Source organism: Chamaea fasciata, unplaced genomic scaffold, assembly GCF_029207755.1.
Source record: "Chamaea fasciata isolate MVZ Bird 193981 ecotype frontalis unplaced genomic scaffold, bChaFas1.0.hap1 SCAF_4, whole genome shotgun sequence".
In the NCBI taxonomy this organism is placed as follows: Eukaryota; Metazoa; Chordata; class Aves; order Passeriformes; family Sylviidae; genus Chamaea; species Chamaea fasciata.
The window spans coordinates 61143943-61160463 of record NW_027094089.1 but is presented as its reverse complement, the minus strand read 5'-3'; the positions used below and the strand labels follow the sequence as shown (position 1 = coordinate 61160463).

General features: G+C 40.7%; 1 protein-coding gene across 6 annotated transcripts in view; it reads right to left on the bottom strand.

Annotated features, from left to right (window-relative positions):
- FRMD3 (FERM domain containing 3) overlaps window positions 1-16521 on the bottom strand; it is a 148535-nt gene that overhangs the window by 19847 nt on the left and 112167 nt on the right. For 5 of the 6 annotated variants that reach the window (XM_066181766.1, XM_066181767.1, XM_066181770.1 and 2 more), the window contains 4 exons: window positions 6375-6462; window positions 4472-4560; window positions 2223-2286; window positions 1139-1227 (listed from right to left, as the gene is read on the bottom strand). In XM_066181766.1, the coding sequence (XP_066037863.1) occupies window positions 1139-1227; window positions 2223-2286; window positions 4472-4560; window positions 6375-6462 (330 nt within the window). The remainder of the gene's footprint in view (window positions 1-1138; window positions 1228-2222; window positions 2287-4471; window positions 4561-6374; window positions 6463-16521) is intronic. The other variant, XM_066181768.1, reaches the window with a different exon arrangement.

Sequence of the window (16521 nt, the reverse complement as noted above, 5' to 3'; positions counted from 1 at the left end):
ATCATCTCCCATTCCCTATTTATTTCTTGTAACATAAAATAAAACTATTCAAACACCATACACTGTTTTCCTACTTAAGTCTACTTCCAACAGAAAATGCTTCCAGATAAACTTCAAATTAGTCTTTATCTATAGACTCTATATAGCCTTGATATAGCCTCAAGACCAGTAGAGGTTGACATAGAGAATTAACAAAGGCATAGTGCCAGCTCCTACTTCCTATTTCTTTTTTCATCCAATTGAAAATATCAGTTGGAGAGATTATATGTTATTGTATCATTGTTGAAACTAAAGAGAGACAATTCTCCAAATTAAAGCAGGTCATTAACATCCAGGTTAAAAGACACATTTTCCTACTTCATTTTTATTTATCCTTGCAGCAGCCCCCTGGTGTAGCTATGTGCCAAAACAGAAAGAGTAATATTTATAAAATATGTGAGAGGCTGTAAGGAAACACTGAGTAGCAAGAATAAAAGCTACATGCCTAGAGGGAAGCATCAATAAATGGATGTAACAAAGTCAGTGTAGAGCAGAGAGAATGCAGAGGAGTTTTTAATGAGGAATTATTATTAGGTTCTCTCAGGGAATAAGGAGGTAGATACTTCTTCTTTTTTTGGTCACTTTACGGCTTTTTTATGTATAAAAAGATCACAGGTATCTTTCAAAATGTATCTAAGAATTTCTTGTCTTCCTTAAATCATTAAAGGGAACTGTTTCTTTTTCAAATCAGCTCTAACTAAGCCTTGGATTTCAAGTGGAAGAACAATTACTTCCTCTCAGAAGAGCCCAGAAAATCAAACATAACAAATTTTTTCCTCCATTCTCAAGATGCTCCACAGCAGGGCTAAGATCAACAGCAATGTTCCCAGACAAGTGCAGTAGTCTGTCCATCCAATATCTCACTACAGAGCAGTAAAAGCATTATGTTGGAGCCAAAACCCTCCTGCCTCATTCAGATTCTAAACAATTTCTAATAATGGCTTGAAGTGAAATAATACTCTCCATTAACTTGCATATTTTCTGTTTGTGTTTTGCCTTCTGTTAGTTAAATGGAACGTTTCACAATGAACAATCTTCCACTCACGTGCACTTTATTTTTTTTACTTTTAGTATGGATAATTACTTCAGGTGTACATACTTGTAAAAAGCCTGGTTCTCCACCCCACACTTCCAAAGATGCTTGCAGGCTGCTGGTGTAGAGGTATGGAATGATAGCACAGCCTTCTTCTAAGTGCAAGGAAAAGAAAGCAAATGAAAGTGAAAATGCTGAACTCTCATCTGTTGAAATAGCTGTACCTAATGGCATCACCTTTAACCAGATACACTGAAGACCAAGTTTTCCTATGTAGTGTAAATCACCCACAGATGTACAATCCATACATAGCTGATATTTAAACTGCCCAGGCAATTTTTTCAGAAGCAAAAAGAGATGCTTGGAAGGGGTATGGAAGAGCATATGTACAAGTGGCTTTTAAAACAACTGTATAACTGGTCAAAATCAGAGGGAAATCTCTATGTCCAATATTCTTCATCACACAGTTGCTGCACTACTTACCACTCACTTCCCCCTCCTTCTTACTATTTTGTGTCCAGCTATCAGAATCTCCTTGCAACCACACAATCAGTCCTGATACCACTGGCATTATTACCTTCCTTCATTTTCTTTCCTCACCTCCATTCAAAACCATAACCTTAGGCTATATCACTCTGATCTAGGGAAAGAACTGATTACAACATGCTGTAGGCAAAAGTCTCTAGGATTTCAGTGGCAAGAGCTCAGTGACAGGACTCCTGATTGCATGATACAGACTCTAACCTTTTCACCAAGATTTGAGGATGGGATCATAATTACCCAAAATATATCTCACATTGATCCAAGTACCAATGCTTACTTGAATTTGCAATCATATACAGACATCTTCCATACTTTAGAGTGGGCGAGCTTTAGCACCTTAAAATAAATTAAAGATTGACTTCAAAGGCATCCAAAACCATGAAAAATCCACGTTGCACAGCGTGAATATTAAGTGAAAAATGTCTCAATCCTTTGCAAATTAGATTTTTTTTCAAAAATTACTCAACATTTCTTCATATTCTATGTTTTCATTACAATATTAAACACAATCATTGATTATTTAGAATTTTGTTTAGCTAAAAAAAAATGTTATGCCTTATAAAATCTTAATCAAATACAGAAGTTCTGTAAAAATATTAAATGTAACCTCTTTCTGAGCTCCAAACACATAAAATGTCTTCCCTTCAAATTTCAGTTTGTAGACATCACACCTAGAAAGAGGAAAAAATATTTAAGTATGGGGGAAAAAAAAAATCTATAAGTAAGAAAACTAACATGTAAGTTTCCCTGATTACCAAAGTCAAGCAGGCTACCAAATGAAAAAATCCCTCAACATCCTTTTTACATCCTTTTAGGATAAAATTATTTATTAGTTTAATTTTTTGAGAGAACATAAGCCCAGAGTATTTCTCTTACATCCTTATTACCTTTAAAGAATTAACTTTGTCTGCTGCAAATTCAAAAGGAAATTAAAGGTAGACAGAAGCATATATTTATATTTATGGCACTGTTTGTAATTCCTCTTACATCTTAAAATCTTACAATGTCTATTGTAATTAAACTGAGGGAAAGATAATGTTCTTCTCTCTATACTAATTTCTCTGAGGTTTCATATCGCATGTCTTAGTAACTGACTACTTATTACAGAACACAACAAGAAGAGAAATGTTTGACAGCACTTGTTATAGGGGGGCTTTTTGAGTTGCAAAAACTATATCAAAATTTAATTTAATCAAGGTTGAGTGCTCAATCTACATATGGAATAACAGCGCACCATAAAAAGGGAATGCCAGGCCTCTGTTTAAATTGTAATGGAAATTTTGTCATTACCAGAGTTAAAATGGAGACACTATTGTTTTTCATAAATTTCCCTAAGAGTTTTGGATGTCAGAGTTGAAACAGGAATAATCTTGGAGGCAAGGACAGTGCTATACCTGAAATTTTATAACAAGAGTTTTCCTTTTGCATGAGAACCCCAAAAATCATTGAGAAAGCTTTTACATTGAAAAGAAAATCTCAAATACAAATTTGGGTTTTTATTGTGTAGTGCAAATTTCAGCTAAAATAAGTTACAGCTCCTAGCACTTCCCTCTAGGCCTCTGAAATCGAAGAAGCAGTACATAGTGTTCAGATAAAACTCACCAGAGTGACCTTTCAGCCTCTACTGTAACACTGATATAGTTTATTGGCCTTTCCTTTATCACTACTTTATTTTTTATCTGGTTTACATATTAATGTACTTAATAAATATGCCTCAAATAACATGAGAGGGTAAATGCTGTGAGATTTATTTCCCACAGTACATAGGACACATGCTTGGCAAGCGGTACTCTCTCTTCAGTGTACCATAGACTGACTTTGCTGTTATACTTTCTTTGTGCCAAAACCACAAACCACTGAAGTACTGTGACCATGACTACCTGCAATCAACCCTGGGGAAACTATATTGTAAATCCAGGATTGCAAATGGGTGGCATGTCCCCAGAGCTCCATAGGAAACTCAATTGTACAGATAGCACTACACTAACTTTACACTTCTGAGGATCTCAGGTTATTCAACACTCAGGAAGTTTCTTCAGATATCCAGCAAGGACCCCAGCTTCACCTGCCCATCTTGATCCTACAAGGCAGGCTGAGAGCTCAGAGATGGAAGAGTCACACCTAAGTAACTGTTGTTGGCATGCATGTAGCAGCAGGGCTAAAATGAGATTATCAGTGTCTAAGCATGACTGGTCACTTTGCACCACACTGCTGAGGGTGTGGCCAGCTGCTCTTAACATCATCTGCAGAAGCTCAGTTTTACCTCTTCCTCAAATGTGGCTGACTGAGGCTAACAAATTAAGTCCAGGAGTTCAAATAAAAGCAAAACCACACAAACCAAGGACAATTGCATAACTTCCCATTTATTTTAAAAAGAGACTAAAAAATAAAAATTCAAAGGCATTCTCACTCCACCTTCTCTGCTTACCAAATAAGTTCTTTCATAATTTTCAAATTGAAGGTAATTAAATGAGGAAATTACAATATTTCCAGGAGTCAACGATTAAGGTGGACTCTTGTAAGTATTTCAGATATCTCTACCAATAAGCCTCACTGGTGATTTACAGCATAGCTGAAAAATCAATAACTTACTCAATTTTAGCATTTGTAAATTATGTTGACTAATGTACCCTGTAAAATTATTTTCACTGGGAGTTGAATGAGACTGAATTGTTGTTGTTGTTGTTGTTGTTATTGCTGTAGTTGTTATCTAAAATCCTTTATAACAGAAACATGATGGGGCAGGAGATGTAATATTCACATGATTCTCCTTAAAGAAAACAAATGCAGGTGAAGATGATAGGAAGAGAAGATATGCTTATTTATTAAAATAAAATTCTTACATCATATGCTTACCATTTTAATAAATGAATTCTTTTATTCCCCTGGAAAACTACAAATCCTGCAGCTGTGAATCCTAAAAATGTAGTTGTCCCAAATGAGTCCTTAAAAGAGAAAAAGAAACATAACAACTTTTCCCTCATCCAATGAAGTATTTCTTACAGATAGCATAAATTGTTACTCCATTCTAGATTACCTTTATTTTGTTTTCCTATTCAAAACAAATTTTGAATGTACAATGCCTTCAAAATGTACACTTCTAAAGGAAAGGATTGCCCTTGGCAATAAAGACCTTATTTATTTCTAGGCATTCAAGCAACAGTATCTTACACTTTGTTTCCATCAACCTGTAGCTTATGACAACAGGGACTCCTAAGGTAGACTTACCAAATTTATTGAAAATGTACTTCTGCGTATGTCCCATTCTTAAAATGAGGACTAACTACAAACTAGGGATTCGTATCTGCTTCCACACTGATATGTTTTAAGATTTCACAATACATTGTTCCTCTGCAAGGTGTCACATTGGAAATACTGCAGACAGACAGCATTTACTAATATAAGCTTCTGTTTTTACTCATGTACTCTTCAGTACAAAACCAGAAGTAATAGTGATACTTGCCTTTCAAATAAAAACAGAAATTTTAAAAATATAACTCCACAATAAAAGTTTTGGCTTACCTTTTTTGATTGATGATTGAGATGAGTTTTATATTTACTGGATTTCATGTCCATCCCAAGTTCCATACCTTCATCTTACTAATGATAATGCACTTTATTATGCCTTATGTTTTATCAACAAAATAAAGGGGAACAGAAGCAGGGATGGTTCTGTATTAGCAGCCACAGCATGAAAGTTGCATGCCATATGGACCCAGCAATGAACTTTCCTTTGCAGTTCACTTCCAGAAGACAGGAATTTTCCTTAGGTATGGGTGACGAACCTCTAATTGTCTCCCACACTACAAGCTCTGCCACACAGGTCAAGAAGTCATTCTGAGCTAGTTATGCCTCAGTTTTTGGGATGCCTTTTGAAAATATGCAGTATAGTTTCAAAATTTACTACATCACTGACTACACTAAGCGCTGAATCAGACCCTGTCTTTCACACAAGCGCACCCTTCCTCACAACGTACATACAAAATCGTACACAGTTTTGTGTTAGAGCTGGCTGCTTAAGGATGCTCACCACCAGAACAGCTAACTAAATCGTACTTCTGTCCCAGCAGAAGAGGTAACACACGAGCCAAAGCAAAAGCAGCAGTCAAAACACAAACCAGGTCACTCTAAAAATAAACACTGCAGATTATGCAGATACAACCAAGTAATTAAAAATGCACTCGTACAAGATAATCAGAACTGGTAATTAAGATGACCTTCTTATAGAGGACCACAAAATAAAAAAGTGGGAAGTGGGAATGGGAAGTGGGTTCTCCTCCTTGTACATTTAGCTGCTTGTTCTTTCTAAGATTTACATCTTTTGATGGTGTTTGAAAAACTGATCTGCCATGGACTATCAATGTGTTGCATCTTCTTGTCAAAATAACAGTGAATCCTGAAAATCTTAGCAAAAAAAAAATACTTCTTACCTGAAGTAATTAAAAGAAACCTTTGCACTAAATGCAAACAAATTATGGACTATAATCAGGGCTTATGCCATTACAATCTGCTAGATTCTCCTGTGATGTTCTTCCGCTTCCTCTGGAGAGACCGTATTTTTGACTGATGCAGAAATGTCAAACAGTCAGTGTTCTTCCAAGGCTTAAGCATAACATGTAGTTCCATGGCAACTTTTTAAAAAAATGCTCCCTATTTTTGCTTGGATAAAAAGCAGAGCTAAATCAATTCCATTACTGGCTTTTAACTAAATGTTAGAAAAAAGAACTTTTTATTAGAAGTTAGTAAAAAGAACTGTTACCTTGCATGGATGAGGATCAACACCATAAGTTTCCAAAGAATTTGCTTTAAGAAGCAAATTAAATTCTGCAACAGCTTGGCTCTGACCTCTGAAATTAAAAAAGAAAAGAGTTTGACTGCAAAAAGAAATAGGAGAGACTTTTTGACTGGAGAATTTAAATGCCTGAAGACAAAGGAAAGGAAGGTTTTTACTGACATTCAAATGATTTCAACCATGCTTTGTTTGTAATAAAAAGATAAAAAAAATTTCACATCTTTTCTTCTGCTGAATTGTATAGTGCCTAATGTTTTCAGGTAAATGCTGATGTTTTTTTATAAATCTTGAGATAACAACTAATCATAAATATCTAATATTCTGCAAGTATTTCTTGCCTTTCGATACACCCTCATGTAAGTCTGAATATGAAATAAACCTCAGCATCTTTTTTCCACAAACTCTTGCTTCCCATCTCATTTAAAAGGATTCTGCGGATTAACAAACATTCCTTCCAGTGCAGGGTATAAACATGGCAATCATATTACACTGCCTACTCAGATGTATGCCTAATTATAGCAGCGCCTGCTACCAACATGATAGCTCAGAATCTGTCAGCATTTCCATTTATACACCCCTATTTTTAGGGTGTCTATAATCAACAGTGAATATATACTAAAGCCCAAAATGTGGCATGAAGGCTAGGGGTCTAGAGTAAGTTTTATCTGATTTTTGGTAACTGTTGCCATTATAATAAGCTCTAGCACAGACTTACCATACCTATTTGAAAGTGAACTGCTTCAAGTACTATTTAATTTCTGTATCTGTATTACTAGAGTACATGATTTTGATAGATAATACAGTTTTATATAATGAACAGTGGCAAGGACCTTTAGAAAGCCAGACCTCAAATACTTTCCATGCAAGTTAAAAAAAAAAAAAAAAAAAAAAAAAAAAAAAGAGTCATAAACAAATTTTCAAGGAGCATAGTAATAATCATATTATTCTACCCCTGGATTTTTTGTGAGTGCATCCTCACACTGTGACCAGTTGTACATGGGAATTGACATGTAAAACTTCACTGTGTATTGCTGTAGCCTAATGTCCTGGGTTGAAGTATATTCTATCACCATTTTCATGAACTGTTGAAACCAGGTGAGGCAGTGCTCCCTGCCTCCTCCACTCTGGATTATCTTCTGTTAATGGGCCCATCAGCACCTTTGCTACACAGCTCACATATAACCCCCTCCTGGACTACCTCCTGTTAATGGGCCCATCCGGCCTTATCACATGACTCACCATCCCATTGTGAGATGCTCCGCCCAGAGGGAGGAACCAAGCATTCCAGCCTGGATATAAGCTGAGACTCTGAACACCAGGGGGGCACTTACCCATTGGATTCCCAGAGGACCCGAGCTACAAGACCTTTCTGCAGGATCACTGTTTCAGGAAGACCACCTCATCTGGACTGCTTCCATCACTCCGCTCAAGTTGTATTCTGACTCTGTCAGTGGTCTTTTGTATTATTGCATCTATTTTATTCTACTTTCTTTCTTTTTTTTTTTTTTCCCTATTAAATTGTATCTCTGACTTGGAGCCTCTCATGTTTTGCTTTCAAACCACTACATTTTTGACGCCCAATGTGGGGCACAAGGCACTGAGAAAAGTCAGAATTACAATTTTGTATTGAAGAAGACACCTGTTCGCTATGATGCTCAACATGCTTACATGTGTCTTATATCTATCTCTCTATATTTTTCCACAACTGGGGCACTATCTGCTGGTCTTAATGCTCCCGTGTAGACCAGGGTATGGTACTAAAATTGCTTTAGTGGTCTATTATGTCCATTGCTTGATAAACTCCGAGGCAATGAACATTATTCAGAATATACACCCAGTTTTGTTTTCTTGTTCTGGTCTAAGATGCTACATCTGGGGCCTCAACAATCTCATCCACCCCCTGTGGGGAGGGGTGAAGAATGATTTTTTCCAGCTTTTCAGGCATGACACAGCAGTTTTTGAAAATATGGAGTACCCTCTGGATGCCAAGGACAGCATGATGTTGTTGTTAGTCCTGCTTTGTCTTCTCTGCACAGCCCGCACCATGCTTAGAATCAAAAAACTACATGGTGTGATACAGTGTGTTCTGAAGGAAGAGGGAAAAAGCAGAGCAACAGCATCAGTGTCTACACAGAGTGTCACAGAAGCGAAAGGAACCAAAGGCAAGGCAACAGTGTCCTCATCTACCCAGACCGTCACAGAGGAGAAAGAAGCCAAAAGTGAGGCAACAGTGTCCACATCTATGCAGACTGTCACAGAGGAGAAAGGGACCAAAGGTGCCATCAGCATCTCCACACAAACCATCACCGAACCTGAACAGCCTAAACCAGTAGCAGTTGCCCCCATTCAGAAGAAGAAGTCAAGGACCAAATCAGTCCGCACAGTGACTGATGAGGGTGCAGCAGGACCTTCACACCCAGCAGAAGAGACAGAGCCAGAAATCATCACTCACTCTCTATCTCTGGGTGAGCTGCGTGACCTGTGAAGGGAATTCACCCGCCAGACCAACGAATCCATCCTCACCTGGCTGCTCCGCATCTGGGACACTGCAGCCAATGACACCATTCTAGATGGAAGTGAGGCCAGGAAACTGGGATCGCTGTCCCCGGATGTGGTCATTGACCAGGAGATTGGGAAAAGCCAAGAACCTCTCAGCCTCTGGCAGCGACTGCTAACAAGTGTGAAGGATAGATACCTTTGTAAAGAAGACCACCAAGTGCACCAAAGAAAATAGAGCACAATAGAACAAGGTATCCAATGCCTGAGGGAATTGGCTGTGTTGGAGATCATTTTTTCAGAAGATGAGAAATTTCTAAAAAACCCAGATGGTGTCCAGTGCACATCATGGATGTGGTTGAGATTTGCACGGCTTGGACCCGAGATGTACTCACGTTACCTGGCAACACTGCAATGGAGGGAAGGTGAGGACAGGGTAGGTGTCTTGGCTAATAAACTAAGAATTTACAAGGACACTGTCACTGCCCCAGTTCGTACCCATGTCTCGTCTGTGGAAGCAAGACTGGCTGAGCAAGTCCGGAGCTTGATTGAAGAAGGCCATCAGAAACTGAAAAAAGAACTTAAGGAAGAAATTGACCATATCCCACCAGAGCCGATAAGAGTCTCTGCCATTAGGAGCAGGCGCTGCCCAGCCAGGGAGAGAGGATACACACCACGAGGCAACCTCTGGTCTTTTCTTCGGGAGCATGGAGAAGACATGAGGAAGTGGGATGGAAAACCCACCTCCTCCTTAGCAGCCCGGGTACGTGAACTGAAAAGAGAAACACCTACCACAAAGAGCCCATCTAGAATCAATGTTGCTCCAGTCTCTCGTGCACAGAACTCCAGACGGTACAGGAACGATGATATGACTGATCCTCTTGAAGGAACCTCAGAAACATATTTACAAGAAGAGAGCAATGTATGCCATGACCAGGAATAGGGGGGCCCTGCCTCTAGCCAGGTAGAGGAAAGGGACAATTGGATCTACTGGACTGTGTGGATCCGATGGCCTGGAACATCTGACCCACAAAGATATACGGCTCTGGTTGATACCGGTGCTCAGTGTACTCTGATGCCATCAAGGTATGTGAGAGCGGAACCCATTTCCATTTCTGGGGTGACGGCAGGATCCCAGGAGCTGACTGTACTGGAAGCTGAAGTAAGTCTAACTGGGAAAGAATGGCAGAAACACCCCATTGTGACTGGTCCAGAGGCCCCCATGCATTTTGGGCATAGACTATCTCAGAAATGGGTATTTCAAAGACCCAAAAGGATACCGCTGGGTTTTTGGCATAGCTGCTCTAGAGACAGAAGGCATCAGACAACTGAGTACCTTGCCTGGACTCTCAGACGACCCCTCTGCTGTGGGACTACTGAAAGTTGAAGAACAACAGGTGCCGATCGCCAGAGCAACAGTGCACCGTCGGCAATATCGCACCAACAGAGACTCTGTGGTCCCCATCCATAAGATGATTCGTAAGCTGGAGAGCCAAGGAGTGGTAAGCAAGGCTCGTTCACCCTTTAATAGCCCTATATGGCCTGTGCGTAAGTCCAGTGGAGAATGGAGACTGACAGTGGATTACCGTGGCCTGAATGAAGTCACACCACCACTGAGCGCTGCCGTACCAGACATGTTGGAGCTTCAGTATGAGCTGGAATCCAAGGCAGCAAAATGGTATGCGACCACTGATATTGCAAATGCCTTTTTCTCCATTCCTCTGGCAGCAGAATGCAGGCCTCAGTTTGCTTTCACCTGGAGGGGTGTGCAGTACACCTGGAACCGACTGCCCCAGGGGTGGAAGCACAGTCCCACCATTTGCCATGGACTGATCCAGGCTGCACTGGAAAAGGGTGAGGCTCCAGAACACCTGCAATACATTGACGACATTATCGTGTGGGGAAACACCGCAACAGAAGTCTTTGAGAAGGGAGAGAAGATCGTTCAGATTGACCTGAAGGCCGGCTTCGCCATCAAGAGGAGCAAAGTCAAGGGACCTGCTCGAGAGATCCAGTTTCTGGAAGTGAAGTGGCAAGATGGACGGCGTCAGATTCCCACCGAAGTCATCAATAAGATCACTGCAATGTCTCCACCAACCAACAAGAAGGAAACACAAGCTTTCCTACGTGCCATAGGCTTCTGGAGGATGCACATTCCCGAGTATAGCCAAATCGTGAGCCCTCTCTACCTGGTTACCCGCAAGAAGAACGATTTCCACTGGAGCCCAGAACAGCAGCAAGCTTTCGCCCAGATCAAGCAGGAAATCGCTCATGCGGTAGCCCTTGGCCCAGTCAGGACGGGATCAGAGGTGAAGAATGTGCTTTACTCTGCAGCCGAGAGCCATGGTCTGTCATGGAGCCTCTGGCAGAAGGTGCCAGGTGAGACTCGGGGACGACCACTGGGATTCTGGAGCCGAAGCTACAGAGGATCCGAAGCCAACTACATTCCCACAGAGAAGGAAATCTTAGCCGCCTATGAAGGAGTCCCAGCCACCTCAGAGGTGATTGGTACTGAAGCACAGCTGATTCTGGCACCTCGACTACCGGTGCTGGGGTGGATGTTCAAGGGAAAGGTTCCTACCACACATCACGCCACCGACACCCCGTAGAGCAAATGGATCGCCCTGATCACGCAGCGCGCCCGTATTGGAAACCTGAATCGCCCTGGGATTCTGGAAATTATAACAAACTGGCCTGAAGGTGAGACCTTTGGATTATCCTCTGAAGAAGAGGAGGAGCAAGTGACACGGGCCGAAGAAGCCCCACCATACAACGAGCTACTGGAGAGTGAGAGACGATATGCCCTTTTCACCGACGGTTCCTGCCGAATTGTAGGTGCTAACCAGAAATGGAAAGCTGCTGTATGGAGCCCCACGTGACGAGTTGCACAAACTACCGAGGGAGAAGGTGGATCGAGTCAGGTCGCAGAGCTTAAAGCTGTCCAGCTGGCTTTGGATATTGCTGAACGAGAGAAGTGGCCAAGGCTCTATCTCTACACTGACTCATGGATGGTAGCTAATGCTCTGTGGGGATGGCTGGACCGCTGGAGAAAGGCCAACTGGCAGCGCAGAGGGAAACCCATCTGGGCTGCTGAGATTTGGCAGCACATCACCACCCGAGTAGAAAGGCTGACCGTGAAGGTTCGACACGTGGATGCGCACGTACCCAAGAGTCGGGCTTATGAAAAACATCATAACAACGAGCAGGTGGATCGAGCTGCCAAGGTGAAAGTATCACAGGTTGATCTAGACTGGCAGCACAAAGGAGAATTATTCCTAGCTCGTTGGGCTCATGATGCCTCTGGTCATCAGGGGAGAGATGCAACATGTCAATGGGCTCGTGACTGAGGGGTGGACATTACTATGGACAGCATCTCCCAGGCTATCCATGACTGCGAGACCTGTGCTGCGATCAAACAGGCCAAGCGAGTGAAGCCTCTGTGGTATGGTGGACGATGGTCAAAGTATAGGTATGGGGAAGCCTGGCAAATTGACTACATCACCCTTCCCCAGACCTGCCAAGGCAAGCGCTACGTGCTCACCATGGTGGAAGCGACCACTGGATGGCTGGACACCTACCCTGTGCCTCATGCTACTGCCCGGAACACCATCTTGGGCCTGGAAAAGCAGGTCCTGTGGAGACATGGCACCCCTGAGAGAATTGAGTCAGACAACGGGACTCATTTCAAGAATGGCCTCATAAGCACTTGGGCCAGAGAACACGGAATCGAATGGATATACCATATCCCATACCATGCACCAGCTGCCGGGAAGGTGGAACGCTGCAATGGACTGCCTAAAACTACCCTTAAGGCACTTGGCGGAGGGACCTTCAAAAATTGGGAACTGAACTTAGCGAAGGCCACTTGGATGGTCAATACCCGAGAGTCCATCAATCGAGCTGGTCCTGCCCAGTCTGAATCCTTGCACACAGTGGATGGAGATAGGGTCCCTGTGGCACACATGAGAGGTATGTTAGGAAAGACTGTTTGGATTAATCCCACCTCGGGCAAAGGCAAACACATCCGTGGAGTTGTCTTTGCTCAAGGACCTGGTTACACTTGGTGGGTGATGCAAAAAGATGAGGAAACCCACTGTGTACCACAAGGAGACCTTATTTTAAGTGAGAACTGTGTGTAGGATTTCATTATAGATATATGTGTGTGTGTGTGTAGTTTAAGGAAGGTATTGATTTGGGATGATGTAGATGGTAATAGAATAAGGGGTGGATAATGTCCTGGGTTGAAGTATATTCTATCACCATCTTCATGAACTGTTAAAACCAGGTGAGGCAGTGCTCCCTGCCTCCTCCACTCTGGCTTATCTTCTGCTAATGGGCCCATCAGCACCTTTGCTACACAGCTCACAGATAACCCCCTCCTGGACTACCTCCTATTAATGGGCCCATCAGGTAGAAACCAAGTACTGGCATATGATATCCAATATCTGGCCAAAAGTTCAGTTTAACAGGTAAAACAACATCTAGCATGCTTGTGGTCATCAAATCCTATTTTGAGCAAAACAGGATGATGACCTATGTCAATGTAAGTGTCAACAACCATTTCTGTTACAAAGTTTTAAAACTAATCATTTGTACTTCTTTTTTATCATCTCCTAGTCAACCCTATGATATTTCTTGGGCTTCTTCAGTACCAATTTGACACTACACAACCTTCACTTTATTTCAGACCACATTTTTGTGGATGTTTTACTTCTAAATTAAAAATACATATATTAGAGAAGAAGTGGCCTTCGTTCTCTTTCCTGTTTTGGTCTCTTTCTCACCCCTTGCCAGTGGGGAAGAGCATGTATTAAGGGGAACACCAAAAACTACAAATGTGTATTTACACAGCTAATATTTAAGGAGAAAATGCATGAAAGACATAATCAAAACAAAAATGCTTATTTGTCCCCTGAGTTTTTTGGTAGCTCTAGTAAGCTTCTTCATTTTAAATACTGCTAAATCACAACTTTATACCATATGACCATAAATGGCCCCTAAAAAGACAACAAGTTTATTTCATGTACCAGTCAACTGCATTTGACAGAAGCAATTAAGTAGCTTGACCTAAACTACTTAGAATAGTTACATTGCATAGTGATAAGCCAAAAAAGTAGCTCGGTTGCCTATTAGATATTGGACCTTACAGAAACAAAGGATTACAAAATGGTTTTTTTCAATCCACCTCCATTTGCTGGTACAAAGGATTGTCAATCTTCTGTTTTCAGTGGACCAAAAAATGATAAGTAGTTTGCAACATCTGGTTTAGAGAATTGGTATATTCAAATGGGGAAAGAATCTCAACTTGCTGTTACTATTAAAGAGACATTTTATAAAGTATTATCAGGCTCCCCTCTCCCATAACCTCTGCACCTATGATGATTTTGTGTACATCAAGTGAAACAAGCTGTGACATTTGAGGAAAAATAGCAGAAGACATGGAAAAATTTGATCTTATCCAATTACAGACCAATCAAATGGCTGCAGTGCAAAGGATTAAAAGAACATCACAAAGCACAAGAGTCAAGGACAATATCAAATGAAAAAAATCCTCATTCATCTCTTATCGAAGGATTAACATTTAAGCCTTGATAATATGCTTTTTGTACATTAGTAATGAAATTTTTCTTACTAAATAAAAATAGAAATGTAACAAATCCTATCAGCAAAGTCAACATTTTTTTATCAGTCACTGATCTAGCATTACATATGCCTTTGATTTGCTTTGTTTAAAAGCCCTTAAGCTTTCTATATGCAACAAACAGCCCTACACAAGAATTTATATATAAATGTACTCACTTTTGCAAGTGTTCTACAGTGGAAAAACAGGGAATATTTAGGCAACGCATATTTGCTCTTTTGGAACACAGTACTCTCAGGAAATTCAGGTCTCTCAGTGCATTTACTGCTCTTGACCTTATTTTTCACTATTCATTCAGCATTAAGGGACAGATATATTCTCTTTCTATTTGTTGCAGGCACTAGAGCACCCATCTGCCACATGGCAAAGGTATTGAACAGGATCAAAAAAAAAAACAACCTACTACTCAGAAAAGTTTCTGCATACCATATGAATGATAAAAAGTAGATTATTTGTGAAATTAGAGCTCCACAGCCATTAGCTATGAATTAATGATTCAACATAGGAATCAATCAATCCAAAAGTTCCTAGTAAAATTTTAATGAAACAAAAACTTCAATAGAACACTGAGAAGTATGCAATACGCTCTGTTTTAACTTGAGGCTCATGAGAAGTATGCATTAGAGGATGTAAAATTTTTTATTCTGGCCCCCAGCTCAGAAGTGCTTCAAAGGCAATAAAGCTCAACAGGGAATAATTTCCAGGGTGTGTCACAGTGATGGTCTACTTGCTTCACTCACTGCCAATACCAATTCATTCCAGAAGTTTCTCCCCTTCATACCTTTTCTTTGAAATATGTATCTGTTACATACTGAAGCCGTAAATCTTAGTGCAAATTAAGGATGAAATACCACAGGATTGAGCATTAACTCCTTTTGGCAAAGAAGACCATGTAGCAAAAACAGCAAAGAAAAAAACATTTTCAATGTTATTTCCATCCTCTTGGTTCCTGAGTGCCATTAGTGAGGTCATTTGATTTGTCTTCTCTGATTCTCTTACTGACTTATAGAGTGCTGTGAGATACTACTATCACCAAACTAGTAATAATAACAATTACAGTCCACACTTTTGCCTCATGTCTACGTCAAGAAAAGGTACTTGCTGCAGAATACAATAGGAATACTTTACTAGAGTGTGTCCTATCTATGTTTAATAGATATTTGCGGTTTGTAAGGTGAATCAATGTCTTTTACTAAAAAAGAATAAATAAATATGTACATAATGATCTGGCCCCTACAGACTATACATATCCACTTCCATGCAAACCAGAGACAGCAGCCATGCTTTAAACAACACAGGCTCAGCCTCCATCAACCACTCTTTGCCCTGCCCTGCAATCATGGACATTTTCCATTGTGATCTCAGGAGAGACAACAGTAACAACTTCCAGAAGGATGGCTTCCTATTAAATATTCTTGCTGTTATATCCCAGAGCTTGCAGAGGACATCTCCCAGCAGATCTGAGTTACTTAGGGCTCCTTTTAACCCAAAACAAAGCCAGAACTCTGCAAAAGAATCAGCCCATCTAGCTGCGCTGTACACTGAACACAGAACTGCTTGCCACATGGATAAGTTTTTGCTGCTGCCTCTTTAAATCTTTTTACACATGGCTGAGACTCCAGTTGTTAAAAAATTACAGTGCTAATGGTCTTGATCAACTCTTACTTTAAGGTCAGAATATTTTGGCAGATAGTGGAGATGTTTTTAAAATAGTCTTTTTGCTACTATTTTTAGTCACAATAATGCTACTATGTGGCATTGAAATAAACCTGCTAGGATTGCTAATGTTTTAGTTGTAGCGGAAAAAATAGCACAGTGGTGGTGATCATTTCAAAGAAAAGCACTAAATGAAGACACTGTTAAATTGCATTGCAGGCTATGGTCCAGTTCATCAAAACGATAAGGCCAGACTCAGCACATTGCCCAGGCAGCAGTGCAGCTGCCCAGGAACTGCCCAGCTTGGCACTGGCAGAGGAA